Raw genomic sequence first — 19,742 nt, forward strand, 5'->3', positions numbered from 1 at the left:
AAGGGCCTGTATTCTGCTGTAGGTTTTCTGTGTTTTGTATGTTTTTCTATGTTTTTTTTTCTTTGAGAACATATGTTCCCAATTTAAGCTTCCAAGTTCCTGCCTGATAGCCTCATAATTCCCCTTAATCCAATTAAACGCTTTTCTAACTTGTCTCTTCCTATCTCTCTCCAATGCTATTGAAAAGGAGACAGAATTTTGATCACCATCTCCAAAATACTCTCCCACTGAGAGATCTGACACCTGACCAGGTTCATTTCCGAATACCAAATCAAGTACAGTCTCTCCTCTTGTGGACTTATCTACATATTGTGTCAAGAAACCTTCCTGAACACACCTAATAAACTCCACCCCATCTAAAGCCCTTGCTCTAGGGAGATTCCAATCGATATTTGGGAAATTAAAACCTCCCACCATAACAACTCTGTTATTATTGCACATTTCCAGGATCTGTTTCCTTATCTGCTCCTCGATACCCGTTACTATTGGGTGGCCTATAAAAAACACCTAGAAGAGTTATTGACCCCTTCCTGTTCCTAACCTTCACCCACAAAGATTCCGTAGACAATCCCTCCATGACGTCCACCTTTTCTGCATCCGTGACACTATCTCTGATCAACAGTGCCACCCCCCCCCCCAGCTCTTTTGCCTCCCTCCCTGTCCTTTCTGAAACATCTAAAACCCAACACTTGAAGTAACCATTCCTGTCTCCGAGCCATTCAAGTCTCTGTAATGGCCACCACATGATAGCTCCAAGTATTGATCCATGCTCTAAGCTCATTGTTGAGACCTGTAACCAGAACAGTGTCTGCAGTTCTGGTTCCAATACTATAAGGATGTTATTGTACTGGAAAAGGTGTAGAAGATTCACAAGACCTTTTTTTTTGCTTTCATTTCAGAGATTTTGTTTTCTAAAGGTACTGAAGGATATGTGACAGAGCTGAGCACAATGGAGTTCGGTCACAGATGAACATATGAATTTGAAGCAGCAGCAGGCCATTTGGTCCCTCAAGCCCGATGCCCATTAAGTCATAGCTGATCTGATTGTAAAACAGTAAGAAGCAAAGGAGTTGAATGGCTTAATTAGATTCTTTTCTTCCCAATTTTTCATTCCACCACATAAAACTGAACCTATCTTGTTACTAACTGGTTATTCATTAGATACAGGACCACCTGTTGTACGCAAGTACAATGGCATGCAATCAGACTTTGAGAACTTACCAGTCTGTCAAGGCTTGTGCCAGCTGCAGTTGTAGGACGCTCTTCAGGACTGTAGGGGCGAAATCTTGGATTAAACCCATCTGTTATGGATCGAGTCAAACGGCTCACAGGTTGAGACTTGGGTTTTCCACATCCCTGAAATGCCTGGAATGAATAAAATTAATAATAAATTAAATATAAACAGTCATAAGAACATAAGAGATAGCAGCAGGAGTAGGCCATCCGGCCCATCCATCTGCCCACAGCTGATTTGAATGTAAAGTCAGCTCCATCTACCTGCCTTTTCCCCATAACCCTTTAATTCCCTTACTATGTAAAAAGTTAACTACTTCTTAAATATATTTAGTGAGGAAGCCTCAACTGCTTCCTTGGGCAGAGAATTCCACAGATTCACCACTCTCTGGGAAAAACAGTTTCTCCTCATCTCTGTCCTAAATCTTCTCCCCTGAATCTTGAGGCAATGTCCCCTAGTTCTACTCTCACCTACCAATGGAAACAACTTTGCTACTTCTATCTGAACTATCCCTTTCAAAATTTTGTGTGTTTCTATAAGATCCCCTCTCCTTCTTCTGAACTCCAGAGAGTATAGTCCCAGGCGACTCAATCTCTCCTCATAGGTTAACTCCTTCATCCCTGAAATCAACCTGGTGAACCTCCTCTGCACTGCCTCCAAAGCCAGTATATCCTTCCTCAAGTATGGAAACCAAAACTGTACACAGTACTCCAGGTGCGCCCTCACAAGTACCCTACATAGTCGCAGCATGACCTCCCTGCTCTTGAATTCAATCCCTCTCGCAATGAAGGCCAACATTCCATTTGCCTTCTTAATAACCCATTGTACCTGCAAGCCAACTTTTTGCAATTCATGAACAAGCACTCCCAAGTCCCTCTGCACAACAGCATGCTTCAATCTTCACCATTTAAATAACAATCTGCTCTTCTATTATTCCTTCCAAAGTGGATGATCTTGCATTTACCGATGTTGTATTCCATCTGCCAGACCTTGGCCCACTCACTTAACCTATCTATATCCCACATCCTCTGTACAAATTGCTTTTCCACTCAGTTTAGTGTCATCAGCAAATTTTGCTATGCTACACTCAGTCCCCTCTTCCAAATCATCAATGTAAATGGTAAACAGCTACGGGCCCAGTACTGACTCCTGCGGTACCCCATTCACCACCGACTGCCAACTGGAGAAACAACCACTTATACCAACTCTCTGCCTTCTATCGGTTAACCAATCCACCATTGATGCCAATACACTTTCTCTGACTCCATACATCAGTATCTTATTTATAAGTCTCTTATACGGCACCTTATCTGGAAATCCAAGTATTCGACATCCACCTGATCCCCTCTATCCACTGCACTCATTATGTCCTCAAAGAACTTCAGTAAGTTTGTCAAACAGGACCTGCCCTTTCTGAATCCATGCTGTGCTTGTCTAATGGAACCACTCCTTTCTAAATGTTTTGCTATTTCTTCCTCAATGACAGCTTCAAGCATTTTCCAGACTACAGATGTTAAGCTAACTGGCCTATAGTTGCCCGTCTTTTGCCTACATTCTTTTTTAAAAAGTGGTGTGACATTTGCTTCCAATCCGCCAGGAGCTGCCCAGAGTCTAGGGAGTTTTGATAAATGATTACCAATGCATCTGCTATAACCTCTGCCAATTCCTTCAGCACCCGGGGATGCATCCCATCAGGACCAGGGGACTTACCTACCTTTAGGCTCTCTAGTTTGCTCATCACTATTTCTTTAGTGACAGTTATTTTATCAAGATCCTCACCTCCCATTTTGTCCATAACATCCTTCTTTGGCATATCCTCCACTGTGAAGACCAACACAAAACAGTCGTTCAATGCCTCAACCATTTCCTTATCACCCAATATTAATTTCCCCTTCTCGTCCTCCAGGGGACCTACGTTGACTATAGCCACTCCCTTCTGCTTTATATATTTATAAATACTTTTGCTATCTGTTTTTATATTTTGTGCTAGTTTACTTTCATACTCTATCTTCCCTTTCCTTATTTCTTGCTTAGTTGTTCTTCATTGCTTTTTAAAGTTTTCCCAATCCTCCAGTCTCCCACTACTCTTTGCAACTTTGTACACATGAGCTTTTAATTTGATACAATCTTGTATTTCCTTAGCTATCTAAGGCTGGCTCTCCCCACACTTACTGTCCTTACTTTTGACTGGAATATACTTCTGTCGAGCATTGTGAAAAATCTCTTTGAAAGTATTCCACTGTTCCTCAACTGTCCTACCAAATAGCCTGTGCTCCCAATACACATTAGCCAACTCCTCCCTCATCCCATTGTAGTAATCTTACCTGTCTCATTGCATAGGACTAGATCTAAGGTAGTATTTTTGCTTGTAGGTTCACTAACATGCTGCTCAAGAAAGCCATCACGGATGCATTCTATGAAGTCCTCCAAGACTTCCTTGACCAACCTGATTCACTCAATCTATGTGGAAGTTAAAATGCCCCATGACAACTGCCGTTCCATTCTTACAAACCTCAATTATTTCTTGGTTAATCGCCTCTGCCACTGCAATATCTTTATTAGGTGGCCTGTAGACAACACCCACCAGTGATTTTTTTTCCCTTTACTATTCTTAATCTCTATCCAGACGGACTCAACATACTGCTCCATAGATCTTATATTGTTTCTCACAATCGCCCTGATCTCATCCCTAAACAGGAGCGCCACCCCACCTCCTCTGTCTTCCTGCTTATCTTTCCGTATTACTTGAGTCACTTGGATATTTAATTCCCAGTCATCTCCACCTTGCAACCAGGTTTCTGTAATGGCCACTAAATTATATGCCTTGGTACTGATCTGTGCCACAATTTCCCTTCCCTCTTCTTTTCTGTGTGGGTTCCCATCCCCTTGCCATATTAGTTTAATGCCTCCCCAACAGCACTAGCAGACAATCTCCCTAGGACATTGATCCCTGCCCAGATGTAGACCATCCAGATGGTACTGGTCCCACTTCCCCCAGGAGTGGTTCCAATGCCCCAAGAAGCTGAAACCCTCCTTCCTGCACCATCGCTCAAGCCACATATTCATTCTAGGTATCTGGCTATTCCAACTCTGGCTAGCACGTGGCACCGGTAATAATCTCGAGATGATTACCTTTGAGGTCCTACTCTTTAATTTATCTCCTACCTCCCTAAATTCAGCTTGTATGACCTCATCCCACTTTCTTCCTATATCGTTAGTACCTACATGCACCATGACAGCTGGCTGCTCATCCTCCCCTTTCAGAATGCCCTGCAGCCTCTCCGAGACATCTCTGACCCTTCTACCCGGGAGGCAAAGCACCATATGGGAGTCCCATTTGCAGTCACAGAAACTCCTCTCTATTCCCCTTACCATGAAATCCCCTAGCACAACAGCTCCGCCACTCCCTTTTTTGCCCTCAAGCGCAGCAGAGCCACCCACTGTGCCATGATCCTGGCTACTGATGCCTTCACCTGATGAGCCATCTCCCCCAGCAGACTCCAAAGCGGTATATCAGTATTGGAGGCAGATGGACCACAAGAGACTCCTGAACGACCTTCCTGCTACTACTCTTCCTGTTGGTCACCCATTCCCTATCTTTCCTTATATCCTTAAACTGCGGTGTAATCAACTCATTAAATGTGCTATCCACAACATTCTCAGCATCTCGGATTCTCCAAAGTGAGTCCATGCGCAGCTCCAGTGCTGCCATGCGGTCTATCAGGAGCTGCAGCTGGACACACTTCCTGCACACGTAGACTTCAGGGACACTGTCAGCCTCCCTGAGTTCCCACATGTCACAGAAGGAGCATGGCATGGGTCTGAGCTCACTTGCCATGGCAGAGCAACTGATGTTAGTGGGAGGACCACGGGAGAAAGGGAAGAGCCCGTTGGGGAAGTCGAAGACTGTTATCTGTGAGCCTCTGTGAATCAGTTCTTCACCTTGACCTTCACTGAACCCCCTTTTGAGCCAAAGCCCTTTTACTCTGCTACACTCTCTCTCTCTCTGTTGCCAGCTCCGAACACTGCCCGCTGTATACAGCAGTTTTATTTTTATGCTCTTCCCGCTCTCTACTGGGTGACGTCAAGTGCCTGCGCAGTCTTGCCCCGAGCAATAAAATGCCCTCGCTCTGGAAATCCCTTCCGACGTTCCACTCACAGCCATCTTGCTTCAAATCTAAAACGGCTGAAGAGTCCTTGCATTTTTAAACTCTTCCCACTCTATACTGGCTGACATCATGCACCTGCACAGTCTTAGAACAGAGAACATAGAATAGTACAGCTCAGGTCAGGCCCTTCGGCCCACAATGTTGTGCTGACCCCTAAACCCTGCATCCCATATATCCCCCAACCTTAAATTCCTCCATATACCTGTCTAGTAGTCTCTTAAATTTCACTAGTGTATCTGCCTCCATCACTGACTCCATGCACCAACCACTCTCTGAGTAAAAAACCTTCCTCTAATATCCCCTTTGAACTTCCCATCCCTTACCTTAAAGCCATGTCCTCTTGTACTGAGCAGTGGTGCCCTGGGGAAGAGGTGTGGTTGTCCACTCTATCTATTCCACTTAATATCTTGTATACCTCTATCACGTCTCCTCTCATCCTCCTTCTCTCCAAAGAGCAAAGCCCTAGCTCCCTTAATTTCAGATCATAATGCATACTCTCTAAACCAGGCAGCATCCTGGTAAATCTCTTCTGTACTCTTTCCAAAGCTTGCACATCCTTCCTATATAGTGAGGTGACCAGAACTGGACACAGTACTCCAAGTGTGGCCTAACCAGAGTTTTATAGAGCTGCATCATTACCTCACGATTCTTAAACTCTAGCCTTCGACTTATGAAAGCTAACACTCCATAAGCTTTCTTAACTACCCTATCTATCTGAGAGGCAATTCTCAAGGATCTGTAGACATGTACCCCCAGATCGCTCTGCTCCTCCACACTACCAAGTATCCTGCCATTTACTTTGTACTCTGCCTTGGAGTTTGTCCTTCCAAAGTGTACCACCTCACACTTCTCTGGGTTGAACTCTGTCTGCCACTTCTCAGCCCACTTCTGCATCCTATCAATGTCTCTCTGCAATCTTTGACAATCCTCTACACTATCCACACCACCACCAACCTTTGTGTCGTCTGCAAACTTGCCAACCCACCCTTCTACCCCCACATCAAGGTTGTTAATAAAAATTGTGAAAAGTAGGAGTCCCAGAACTGATCCTTGTGGGACACCACTAGTCACAACCCTCCAATCTGAATGTACTCTCTCCACCACGACCCTCTGCCTTCTGCAGGCAAGCCAATTCTGAAACCACCTGGCCAAACTTCACTGGATTCCATGCCTTCCGACTTTCTGAATAAGCCTACCGTGTGGAACCTTGTCAAATACCTTATTAAAATCCATGTAGATCACATCCACTGCACTACCCTCATCTATGTGCCTGGTCCTCAAAGAACTCTATCAGGCTTGTTAGAGACAATCTTTCCTTCACAAAGCCATGCTGACTGTCCCTGATCAGACCATGATTCTCCAAATGCCCATAGATCCTATCTCTAAGAATCTTTTCCAACAGCTTTCCCACCACAGACGAAAGGCTCACTCGTCTATAATTACCCAGACTATCCCTACTACCTTTTTTAAACAAGGGGACAACATTCGCCTCCCTCCAGTCCACCGATACCATTCCCGTGGACAACAAAGACATAAAGATCCTATCCAGAGGCTCAGCAATCTCTTCCCTTGCCTTGTGGAGCGGCCTGGGGAATATTCCGTCCCAGGGACTTATCCGTCCTAATGTAGTTTAACAACTCCAACACCTCCTCTCCTTAATATCTTGCTCCAGAACTTCAACCTCACTCATATTGTCCTCACCGTCATCAAGTTCCCTCTCATTGGTGAATACCGAAGAGAAGTATTCATTGAGGACCTCACTCATTTCTACAGCCTCCAGGCACATATTCCAACCTTTATCTCTAATCGGTCCTACCTTCACTCCTGTCATTTTTCTGTTCTTCACATAATTGAAGAATGCCTTGGGGTCTTCCTTTACCCTACTCGCCAAGGCCTTCTCATGCCCCCTTCTTACTCTCCTCAGCCCCTTCTTAAGCTCCTTTCTTGCTCCCCTATATTCCTCAGTAGACCCATCTTTGCTTCCTAAACCTCATGTATTCTACCTTCTTCCACCTGACTAGATTTTCCACCTCACTTGTCACCCATGGTTCCTTCACCCTACCATTCTTTATCTTTCACACGAGGACAAATTTATCCCTAACATCCTGCAACAGATCCCTAAACATCGACCACATGTCCATAGTACATTTCCCTGCAAAAACATCATCCCAATTCATACCCACAAGTTCTAGCCTTATAGCCACATAATTTGCCCTTCTCCAATTAAAAATTTTCCTGTCTTCTCTCATTCTATCCTTTTCCATGATAATGCTAAAGGCCAGGGAGCAGTGGTCACTGTCCCCCAGATGTTCACCCACTGACCGATCTGTGACCTGACCTGGTTCGTTACCTAATACTAGATCCAGTATGGCATTCCCTCTAGTCGGCCTGTCAACATACTGTGACAGGAATTCATCCTGGACACACTTAACAAACTCTGCCCCATCTAAACCATTGGAACTAATCAGGTGCCAGTCAATATTAGGGAAGTTAAAGTCACCAATGATAACAACCCTGTTATTTTTGCACCTTTCCAAAATCTGTCCCTCGGTATCTCTGCTGCTAACAGGGGGCCTAGAGAATACTCCCAACAGAGTAACTGCTCCCTTCCTGTTTCTGACTTCCACCCATATTGACCCAAAAAAGGATCCTGCTACATTACACACCCTTTCTGTTGCTGTAATAGTATCCCTGACCAATAATACCCCCTCCTCCCCTTTCTCCCCTCTCTCTATCCCTTTTAAAACACTGAAATCCAGAAATATTGAGAATCCATTCCTGCCCTGGTGCCAGCCAAGTCTCTGTAATGGCCACTACATCATAATTTCATGTATGTATCCAAGCTCTCAGTTCGTCACCTTTGTTCCTGATGCTTCTTGCATTGAAGTCCACGCAGTTTAGCCGTTCTACCTTACTACTTTTACACTCTTTATTCTGCTTCTCTTTCCTCAAAGCCTCTTGATATGTTAGATCTGGCTTTACTCCATGCACTATACTTGCAGTTCTCTCATGACCTTTATCCTCTTCCACCTCATTATCTGCTCTAACACTCTGGTCCCCTCCCCCTGCAAATCTAGTTTAAACACCCCCCCCCCCCCCCCGGAGCAGCACCAGCAAACCTTCCCACAGAGATATTAGTCCTTCTCCAGTTCAGGTGTAACCTGTCCCGTCGGAACAGGTCCCACCTTCCCTGGAACAAGGCCCAATTGTCCAGAAACATGAAGCCCTCCCTCCTGCACCCTTAGCCACATATTTAGCTGCACTATCTTCCTATTGCTAGCCTCACTAGCATGTGGCACGGGTAGCAATCCTGAGATTGCAACCCTGGAGGTCCTGTCCTTCAACTAACTTTGCACCTAACTCCCTAAACTCTCTTTGCAGGACCTCCTCCTTCTTCCTACCCGCGTCATTGGTCCCTACATGGACCACGACATCCGGCTGCTCACACTCCCTCCTGAGAATATTGAGAACTTGATCAGAGATATCGAGGACCTGGTAGCAGGGCGACAACAGACCATCCGGGATTCTCGATCTCTCCCACGGAACCTCTTATCTATCCCCCTAACTATCGAATCCCCTATCACTACTGCTCTCCTCTCTTCCCTCCTTCCCTTCTGAGCTAAGGGTCCAGTCTCGGTGCCAGAGACACGACCATTGCAACTTGTCCCTGGTAGGTCATCCCCGCCAACAGTATCCAAAATGGTATACTTATTGTTGATGAGAACAGCCACAGGGATGCTCTGCTCTTCCTGACTATTCCCCTTCCCTCTCCTGACAGTCACCCAGTTACCCGTCTTCTAACTCTCGAGTTTTATTACATCCTTTCTAAGGGGCCCAAAACTGCTCACCACACTCCAAGTGAGGCCTCACCAGTGCTTTATAAAGTTTCAACATTATATTCTTGCTTTTATATTCTAGTATTCTTGAAATGAATGCTAACATTCCATTTGCCTTCCTCACCACAGACTCAACCTGCAAGTTCCTTTGCACCTTTTTTGTATTTTCATTAATAAGAACATAAGAAATAGGAGCAGGAGTAGGCCATCTGGCCCATCGAGTCTGTTCTGCCATTCTACCTGGCACCTGGGAGGCAAACTACCATCCATGTTTCTTTTTCACGACCACAGAATCATATCTGTCCCCCTGACTATATAATCCCCAATTACTGCTGCCATCCCCTTCATATCCTTACCCTTCTGAGCTACGGAGCCAGATTAAGTGATAAAAGCATGACCACTGTGGCTTCCCCCAGATAGCCCCCCCCCCCCCCAACAGCACTCAAAATGGAGTACTTATTGTTGAGGAGGGACGGCCTCGGGGGTGCTCTCTATTATCCAATTTTCTCCCTTCCCTCTCCTGACAGTCACCCATTTATGTCTCCTGTAGCTTTGAGGTGACTACCTCCCTATAGCTCCTGTCTATCACTGCTTTATTTTCCCTAACATGCCGAAAGTCATCAAGCTGCAGCTCCAGTTCCCTAACAGTCTCTAAGGACCTGTATCTCAATGCACCTGGTGAAGATGTGGCCATTAGGGAGGCTGGAAGTCGCCTGGAAATCCCACATCTGCCACACAGAACAGACTACAGACTACTGACACACCTCCTATACTCTCAAGATTTAAATAAGAAATGAATGAACTTACCTACTTACCTTGCCTCTGACTGTAGTCGCCAAAGACATGTTGAGCCAAAGCCTTACTACTCTGCCTCAGACTACTCTGACGATGACCACTCTCACGATGACCGCTCCACTAGGCGGTATCTCTCTTTTATAGGACTGGATTTTTAAAGCTCCTCGCTGGACCTGTGCAGGAACACATCTGTTGCATCTGCACAGTACTCCAATGACAAGTAGTTTTGTGCTGTTGAAGTCAACCTTATGGCATTGTAAGTGCAATGTTCTCCTACCATCAATTTCTCTGGGTACTGACCATCCTCTCATTCCACAGAGACTGTCCACCCTCTGAAAGTCCGTTCCATAGACTGACCACCCTCTGACAGCTCGTTCCAAACTTTCCACCCTCTCATTCCATAGAATGACCACCTTCTGACAGCTCATTCCATAGACGGACCACCCTGACAGCTCATTACGTAGACAGACCACTGTCTAAGAGCTCCGTTCCACAGACTGATTAGCCTCTGACAGCTCATTCCACAGACTGACCACCCCTGACAACTCATTCCATAGACAGACCACCCTATCATTCCATTGACTGATCAGCTGCTGACAGCTCGTTCCATAGATGGACCACCTGCTGGATGAAAAGGTTATCCTTCAAGTTCCAGTGAAGTCTCTCTCCTCTCACCTTAAAAGTATGCCCCCTAGCTCCTGATTCCCCAAACCAAAAAAGACTGCGCTTTTTCATTTCATTTATGCCCCTTATGATTCTATGTCACCCCTCATTCTTCAACACTTCAATGAAAAAATCCCACCTTGTTCAACACTGTTTCATAACTCACTCTCAACATCCTCATAAATTTCCTTTGCACTCTTCCCAGCTTAAAGGCAAGATGACCAAAACTGAACACAATATTTTAAATGCGAGCTCACCAACATCTTTCATAATTGCAACTTAACATCCCAACTCCTATGCATACTGCACTGAACAATGAAGGCCAGCATGCCAAAAGCCTTCTCCCCATCCTGTCTACTTGTGACACCATTTTCAGAGAACCACATACCTGTACTCTCTGTTAAGCAACGCTTCCCAGAGCCCTGTCATTCACTGTGAAAGTCCTATCCTGGTTTGCTTTTCTGAAATGCATGACTCACACTTACCTGAGTGGGACAACTGTTCTTAAATATTGACTCCCCTGCATCACACAAGGGTTCCAAGAACCATCTGTAAACCAAGGTTTCCATTAATTGCAAACGGTGTCAGCTGAGATCATAAAACTTGCATTGGTTGGTTAATTAGCTACAAATCAGTATAGAGCTTAGTTTTAGATCTTATAATTAATCAGTGTAGATCTGCATTACAGATTCAAAACATGTCAGACTATAGGAACTGGTGGACACAATGCCAGGCTACAGAGTTTCAAGCTATGTGATTCTGAAAAGCATACTGGAAATATCTATTTGGCTGTAAATCTGTGTTAGACAGTGGAAGGCAACAAAGCCCATTCATACCTTTTCAGAGATATGTATACTGTTCTCCTGCATGTTCATGATTGCATCAGAAATCTTAACATCAATGGGGTCCATGACTGCTTCAATGTTGAATGGTCCTTCCAATCTCTCTGCAACCATCAGCATTGAATCTGTTTTTTTTATAAAAATGGAGGTGAACAGAAACTATTCAAGCAGGCTTACTGAATCACAACACAGATGAGTCTACGCAGATTCGCTGTTAAACAACCCACCTATAGCCACATCATACTGCACTGTGACTCTCTGTTGAACAACCCACCAGTAACCACATCACTACACCATGACAGCTAAACAACACTTTTGATTGTCAACAGTCTTGCCAGTCTTCAAAGACAGAGTTCTACGTTATCATCTCAGCATAAAAAAAATTCTACAGATTTCCATGCCCCTACCGCTACATCTGGCAAATGGAAACACAATTTCACATAAACATCACAGCTTAAGACAAAACGTCATAGATTGTGGAACTTGAAATAAAACAGAAAATGCTAGAAATACTCAAAATGGCAGGCAATACAAACAGAAAGATTATGGCAAATTCTGATTAAAAATTACACCATTAAAAGAAAGGAAAAAGAATTAATTTGGTTGAAATCTGTAAGCTTGATGAACCCATCACAATCCTATACATCTGTGTTAAATTTCCCATCTACTACTTTGCTCTCAAAAGAATAACCTGAATTTTTCCAACATAACCTAGTTACTGCAATCCCTGTAACCAGTTTGAAATATCTGCTCTATGCTCACTCGTAGATTGAGATGAACAGAACCTTCTGGTAAGACAGTACTGTGCTAGGATGCAGAAGCTTCGACGGGGCCAACAAGGGTATCATTGTCCTTTTTAAACATATTTTTATGATCATAACACCCAGCTGCACATAATGAACTTAAGTGGGAGGGTGACAGCCAAAAGTCATGGTCCATGTACAGTGGTGTTAGAAAGTTTGTGAACCCTATACAATTTTCTTTATTTCTGTATAAATGTAACCTAAAATTTGATCAGATCCTCACACGTCCTAAAACCCTATTAAATAAATAACACAAAAAACTTGTTCATTTAGCGAGAAAAATGGTCCAATATTACATGTACTTGTTGGAAAAAGTTTGTGAACCTCTGGTGTAATACTTTCTATAAAAGCTATTTGGAGTCAGGTGTTCCAATCAATGAGATGAGATTGGGGGTGTGAGTTACAGAGATGTCCTGCCCGATAAAAAAGATACCCAAAGTCATGTTTAATTGGGAGCAAGAAGACTGCGAGTGAACTGCTGATTTTTCGAAGCAAAGGGAGTTGTTTTGTTTTTACTACTCGGGTTAAAGAGATGCGAGACTGCGCAGGCACGTGACGTCAGCCAGTAGAGTGCAAAAGGTTTAAAAAGGAGGCAGTCATATCCAACAGGCAGCAGAGTCATAGGGCTTTGGCTCAATGGGCTTAGGCGGTAATGGGACGAGGCGAGGTAGGAAGTATGTGTGTGAGGCCAGTTTTCTGTGCTCAGTGTCCGATGTGGGAAGTCCTGGAGTATCCCAGCCTCCCGGACAGCCATATCTGCACCCAATGTGTCAAGCTGCAGCTACTGAAGGACCGAGTTAGGGAACTGGAGATGCAGCACGATAACCTTCGTCTAGTCAGGGAGAGCAAGGAGGTGATAGAGAGGAGTTATAAGCAGATGGTCACACCAGGGCCTCAGGAGACAGACAAGTGGGTCACAGTCAGGAGGGGGAAGGGGAAGAGTCAGGTACCAGAGAGTGCCCCTGTGACTGTACCCCTTGGCAATAAGTACTCCTGTTTGAGTACTGTTTGGGGGGGGCGGGAACAGCCTACTTGGGGGAAGTAACAATGGCTGTGCCTCTGGCACAGAGTCTGGCCCTGTGGCTCAAAAGGGTAGGGAAGGGAAGAAGAAGGCAGTAGTGATAGGGGACTCTATAGTTAGGGGCTCAGACAGTAGATTCTGTGGACGCAGGAAAGAAACTTGGATGGTAGTTTGCCTCCCAGGTGCCAGGGTCTGGGATGTTTCAGATCGCATCCAAGATACCCTGTGGTGGCAGAACAGCCAGAGGTCATGATACATAATATTACCAATGACATAGGTAGGAAAAGGGAAGAGGTCCTGAAAAAAGACTACAGGGAGTTAGGAAGGAAGTTGAGAAACAGGACCTCAAAGGTAATAATCTCTGGATTACTGCCTGTGCCACACGACAGTGAGAATAGAAATAGGATGAGGTGGAGGATAAATGCGTGGCTGAGGGATTGGAGCAGGGGGCAGGGATTCAGATTTCTGGATCATTGGGACCTCTTCTTGGGCAGGTGTGACCTGTACAAAGAGGACAGGTTGCACTTGAATCCCAGGGGGACCAATATCCTGGCAGGAGGGTTTGCTACGGCTACTGGGGAGACTTTAAACTAGAATTGTTGGGGGTGTGAACCGAACTGAAGAGACTGGGGAAGAGGATGTTGGCTCACAAATAGAGAATGCTTGTAGACAGTGCGAGAGGGAGGACAGGCAGGTGATAGAGAAGGGATGCGCTCGGACCGAAGGCTTGAGATGCGTCTATTTTAATGCAAGTAGTGTTATGAACAAAGCGGATGAGCTTAGATGTGGATCAGTACTTGGGAGATATGATGTGGTGGCCATTACAGAGACTTGGATGGCTCAGGGACAGGATTGCTTACTTCAAGTGCTGGGTTTTAGGTGTTTCAGAAAAGAGAGAGAGGGAGGGAGGCAAAAGAGGTGGGGGCATGGCTCTGTTGATCAGAGATAGTGTCATAGCTGCAGAAAAGGTGGAGGCCATGGAGAGATTGGAGTGGTTTATTTTGGTAGGTCAAGTATGATGGCAGAATATAGTATTAATGGTAAGACTCTTGGCAGTGTGGACGATCAGAGGGATCTTGGGGTTAAAGCAGCTGCGCAGGTGGACTCTGTGATTAAGAAGGCAAATGGTGTACTGGCCTTCAATCGTGGAATTGAATTTAGGAGCCAAGAGGTAATGTTGTAGCTATATAGAACCCTGGTCAGACCTCACTTGGAGTACTTAGGAACAGAAAGGGGTCAATAAATCTACTGGGTGTTTTTTATAGACACCTAATAGTAACAGGGACATTGAGGAGCAGATAGGGAGACAGATTCTGGAAAGGTGTAATAATAACAGGGTTGTTATGGTGGGAAGTTTTAATTTCCCAAATATAGATTAGCATCTCCTACAGCAAGGGGTTTAGATGGGGTGGAGTTTGTTAGGCGTGTTCAGATAAGTGTGAGGTGGTTCATTTTGGTAGCTCAAATATGATTGCAGAATACAGGATTGATGGTAAGATTCTTGGCAGTGCAGAGGATCAGAGGGATGTTGGGTTCCAAGTCCATAAGACGCTCAAAGCAGCTGTGAAGGTTGACTGTGGTTAAGAAGGCATACAGTGTATTGGCCTTTATCGATCGTGAAATTGAATTTAGGAGCTGAGAGGTAATGTTGCAGCTATATAGGACCCTGGTCAGACCCCACTTGGAGTACTATGGACCGTTCTGGTCGCCTCACTACAGGAAGTATGTGGAAGCCATAGAAAGGATGCAGAGGAGATTTACAAGAATGTTGCCTGGATTGGGGAGCATGGCATTAGTAATGATCTTGCAAGATTCAATGTTTTCTGGAATGGTTCCAGAAGAATGGAAAATTGCAAATGTCACTCCACTCTTCAAACAGAGAAAGAAGCAGAAGAAAGGAAACTATCAGCCAGTTAGTCTACCCTCAGTGGTTGGGAAGATGTTGGAGACAATTATGAAGGATGAGGTGTCAGGGTACTTGAATGTACATGATAAAATAGGCCATAGTCAGGTTGGTTTCCTCAAGGAAAATCTTGTCTGACAAATCTGTTGTATTCTTTGAATAAGAACAAAGCAGGATACACAAAGGAGAATCGGTTGATGTTGTGTTCCTTGGATTTTGCCATACATGAGGCTGCTTTACAATCTACATGCCCATGGTATTTCAGGAAAGATTCTAGCATGGATAAAGCAGTGGCTGATTGGCAGGAGGGCTAGGTGAAGGAGAATCCTAAGGGATTCTACAGATATGTTAAGAGCAAAAAGAAGACCAGAATGGTAATTTATGCATGCAGCCAACAGAGATGGGGGAGAGATCCTGAATGAATGTTTTGCACCGTATTTACTCAGGAGACAGACACAAGAGTCTATAAAAATGAGGCAAAGTGGCATCAACTTCATGGACCCTATACAGATTATAGAGGAGGAGGTGTTTACTGTCTTAAGACATGTGAAGGACCAGGGTAAGCATAAAACTGGGAGAGCAGGTAAAGGTGAAAAAAGTAGGGGCTTTTTTACCCAAAATGTTTACAAACTCAACAAAACTGTTCTAGAGTCTAAACTTGAATTAGCTAAACAGAATTTGGTTACAACAACATAGTAAATACTCCTAAAACCAAGAAACACCACTCATCTTGTGACTGTGGGTTTATATTTGGCCAGTCCATAGTAAAATTGCAGGGGAGAGAAAACATTCCTCTCCTTAAAAAGATATGGCATAAATTTAGCAGCTCCAGAGAACACCCCTCTGGCTGTAGCAGAATGGAACAATCCAATTATCCAAACCCATCTACTTAGGCTGGTGTAATACAACAGCTCAGTCATTTACCAGATTATCAGGAGGATGGTCGGCTACAAAACATTTTAATATTCCCGGTTGATGGTACAGCTGGTAATTGCACCCACCACAAGGCATGTCAGGTTGGGTAAATCACCAGGGCCTGACAAGGTGTTGCCTCAGACCCTACAGGGAGCAAGAGCAGTAAATACCAGGGTCCTAGCAGAGATATTTAAATCAGCCTCAGGAACAGGTGAGGTATTGGAGGATTGCAGGATAGCCAATGTTGCTCCACTGTTTAAAAAAGGCTCTGAACATAATCATCAACCATGGGACTGAGTTCAAAAGCCATTAAGTAATGTTACAGCTATACAAGACCTCGGTCAGACCCCACTTGGAGTACTGTGTTCAGTGCTGGTCACCTCACTATAGAAAGGATGTGGATACTATAATTTACAAGGATGTTGCCTGGATTGGGAGCATGCTCTATGAGAATATGTTGAGTGAACTTGGCCTTTTCTCCTTGGAATGATGGGACAATGGAAGATGAGAGGTGACCTGATAAAGGTATATAAGATGATGTGAGGCATTGATCGTGTGGATAGTCAAAGGCTTTTTCCCAGGGCTGAAATGGCTAACACAAGGGGACACAGTTTTAAGGTGCTTGGAATTAAGTACTAAGGGGATGTCAGGAGTAAGTTTATCACACAGAGAGTAGCAGGTGCGTGGAATGCACCGTTGGCAGCGGTGGTGGATGTGGATACAATAGGGTCTTTTAAGAGCCTCATAGATAGGTACATGGAACTTAGAAAAATAGAGGGCTATGCACTTGTGAAATTCCAGGCAGTTTCTAGAATAGGTTACATGGTCAGCACAACATTGTGGGCCAAAGGGTCTGTAATGTGCTGGAATTTTCTATGTTCTAGAGTTTTGCTTGCCCTTAGTGCAGCGTCCACTGTCCTTTGTCATGTAGATTAATAGATTGGAAGGGGAAGTATTTAATTAATACATACAAAATTCTGGAGGAACTCAGCAGTTCAGGCAGCATGTATGGAAGGGAATAAACAATTGATGTTTTGGGCAAACACCCCGATGAAGTCTTATTTAAAGGTTGTCGCTGGTAACATCAACTGTTTATTCCTCTCCATTGATGCTGCCTGAGTTGCTGAGTTCCTCCAGCATTGTGCATGTTACTTAAGATTTTTAGCATCTGCAGCACTGGTGATATACAGGACAGTGAAGATGGTTGTCTAAGGTTACAATATGATCTCAATCATCGGGGAACAAACACAATGAATGGCAGGGCCCTAGGAGTGTTGTAGCACAGAGAAGGGATAAATAGTTCCTTGAAAGTAACAACATAGGCAGACATCATCAGATGGGTTATCGAGTTCAAGGTTGTATTAAGCTGTCTAGGACATTGATGAGACAGCATCCAGAACATTATTTGCAGTTCTCATTGCACCTTCAATGCGAGTAAACACTAGAGAGTGCAGAAATTCACAAGGATGCCATGGACCGTAGGGCTTGCGTTGTGAGGAGAGACTGGACAGCTGGGACTGGTATCCCTGAAGTGAGGGATGAAATTACTGGGGTTTATAAAATCAAGAGGAACAGAGATAAAATAGACTGTCAGTCTTTTTCTTCAAATTGTTAAAATAGTGGGCACAGATTTAAGGTGAGATGTTAGCAAGCATATGGGAACAGCTACCGGGAAACCTATAGTCAAGTACAATTCTAACATTTAAAAGATACTTTGACAGCTACGTGGGCAGGAAAGATTCAGAGGGATGTGGACCAAATGCAGGTATATTGGACTGGGTCAGATTGCCATCTTGGTTGGCATGCATGAGTTGGGCCAAAGGACCAGTGTCCTTGCTGTTTAATTTCATGACTCAAACAACGATTAATAACATTAATTGTTGACTGTGGAAAACAAAACTCACCAATAAAATTGTTCCACTCTATATCCAGATCTGCCTGATTGGCCAAACAACCCTTCATGACGTTGAGACAGTAATTGTTGCATGGTCTAACTGCAAGTAACCCATGGCAACGTGGACAATATGTCATCTTCAACAACGCATCAGCACACTCTCTTGTTGGATTGACCTATTTGATAAAAATGTATTTTTTCAAAATACAATGATATGATTATTTTGAATTTAATACCATTTTACAACTTTAAATATTCAGTTTTGCTTTAAACATTTTCCAAAACTGCATTATCACCATGACGGTACTCCAGCAAGGTATTCAGAGGATGGGTATGTACTTTCTCACAGAACCCCTGCCCATTGAAAACATTTCTCCATAAACCTGTTTAGCTGGAAGTCCATATTTACACCCAATGAATGACACAGAATATTGAAAAATATGATTAAGAATTCTTCATAGTTTCCTGCTGTACATGACAGTGAGCTTGAAGATGGAATACAATAACCAAAGCTTAATTAATTTAGGCAGAAACTGACAAAGGATATGAGCTGCCACAACACCAGCAATGAAGGTGGTAGAACCTATAGCACAAATACCATTGCAACTGACCCTAATGCAACTGTGGTTTTTAATCATCTTACTTGGAAAGTTCACAATCAAAAAGAGGGCAAGTCTGAGTCAAAGCACTAATTCAAGGATACGAAAACTCAGAGGTTAAGCAGAACTGTAGAACGAGCAGTGATGTTCTATGACTTCCCCAGCCCAGTAAACACACTGGTTGACAAACAGGAGCCTTAACACTTAGTAAACAGAATGGGACGTTAAACTTGTTAAAGGTACAAATGTCAAAAGGAATGACATGATGAACTGCTGCAAAGTCACCCAATGAAAGAATGAAATTACGAGAGCCAGAAGAGGCCTTGGTGAGCAGGATTAAAGAAAACCCCAAGGCATTCGACAAATACGTGAAGAGCAAGAGTATAAAATGTGAGAGAATAGGACCAATCAATTGTGAATCAAGCTTAAGAATGAAATTAGGAGAGCCAGAAGGGGCCATGAGAAGGCCTTGGTGAGCAGGATTACAGAAAACCCCAATGCATTCTACAAGTATGTGAAGAACAAGAGGATAAAACGTGAGAGAATAGGACAGTGGAAAGGTGTGAATGGAATCAGAGGAGATAGCAGAGGTACTTAATGAACGCTTTGCTTCAGTATTCACTACGGACAAGAATCTTGGCGATTGTAGGGATGTCTTAGAGCGGACTGCAAAGCTTGAGCACATAGACATTAAGGAAGAGGATGTGCTGGAGCTTTAGGAAAGCATCAAGTTGGATAAGTCTCTGGGACTGGATGAAATGTACCCCAGGCTGCTGTGGGAGGTGAAGGAGGAGATTGCTGAGCCTCTGGCAATGATCATTGCATCATCAATGGGGACAGGAGAGGTTCCTGAGGATTGGAGGGTTGCAGATGTTGTTCACTTATTCAAGAAAGGGAGTAGAGATAGCCCAGGAAATTATAGACCAGTGAGTCTTACTTCAGTGGGTGGTAAGTTGATGGAGAAGATCCTGAGAGGCAGGATCTATGAACATTTGGAGAGGCATAATATGATTAGGAATAGTCAGCATGGCTTTGTCAAAGGCAGATTATGCCTTACGAGCCTGACTG

General features: G+C 44.1%; 1 protein-coding gene across 2 annotated transcripts in view; it reads right to left on the bottom strand.

Moving 5' to 3' along the window:
- Positions 1-19,742, bottom strand: part of LOC132397885 (glypican-4-like) — a 166,451-nt gene that overhangs the window by 82,070 nt on the left and 64,639 nt on the right. For both annotated transcript variants that reach the window (XM_059976639.1, XM_059976641.1), the window contains 3 exons: positions 18,086-18,251; positions 11,534-11,664; positions 1,222-1,365 (listed from right to left, as the gene is read on the bottom strand). In XM_059976639.1, the coding sequence (XP_059832622.1) occupies positions 1,222-1,365; positions 11,534-11,664; positions 18,086-18,251 (441 nt within the window). The remainder of the gene's footprint in view (positions 1-1,221; positions 1,366-11,533; positions 11,665-18,085; positions 18,252-19,742) is intronic.

The sequence above is a fragment of the Hypanus sabinus genome, chromosome 8, assembly GCF_030144855.1.
Source record: "Hypanus sabinus isolate sHypSab1 chromosome 8, sHypSab1.hap1, whole genome shotgun sequence".
Lineage (NCBI taxonomy): Eukaryota > Metazoa > Chordata > Chondrichthyes > Myliobatiformes > Dasyatidae > Hypanus > Hypanus sabinus.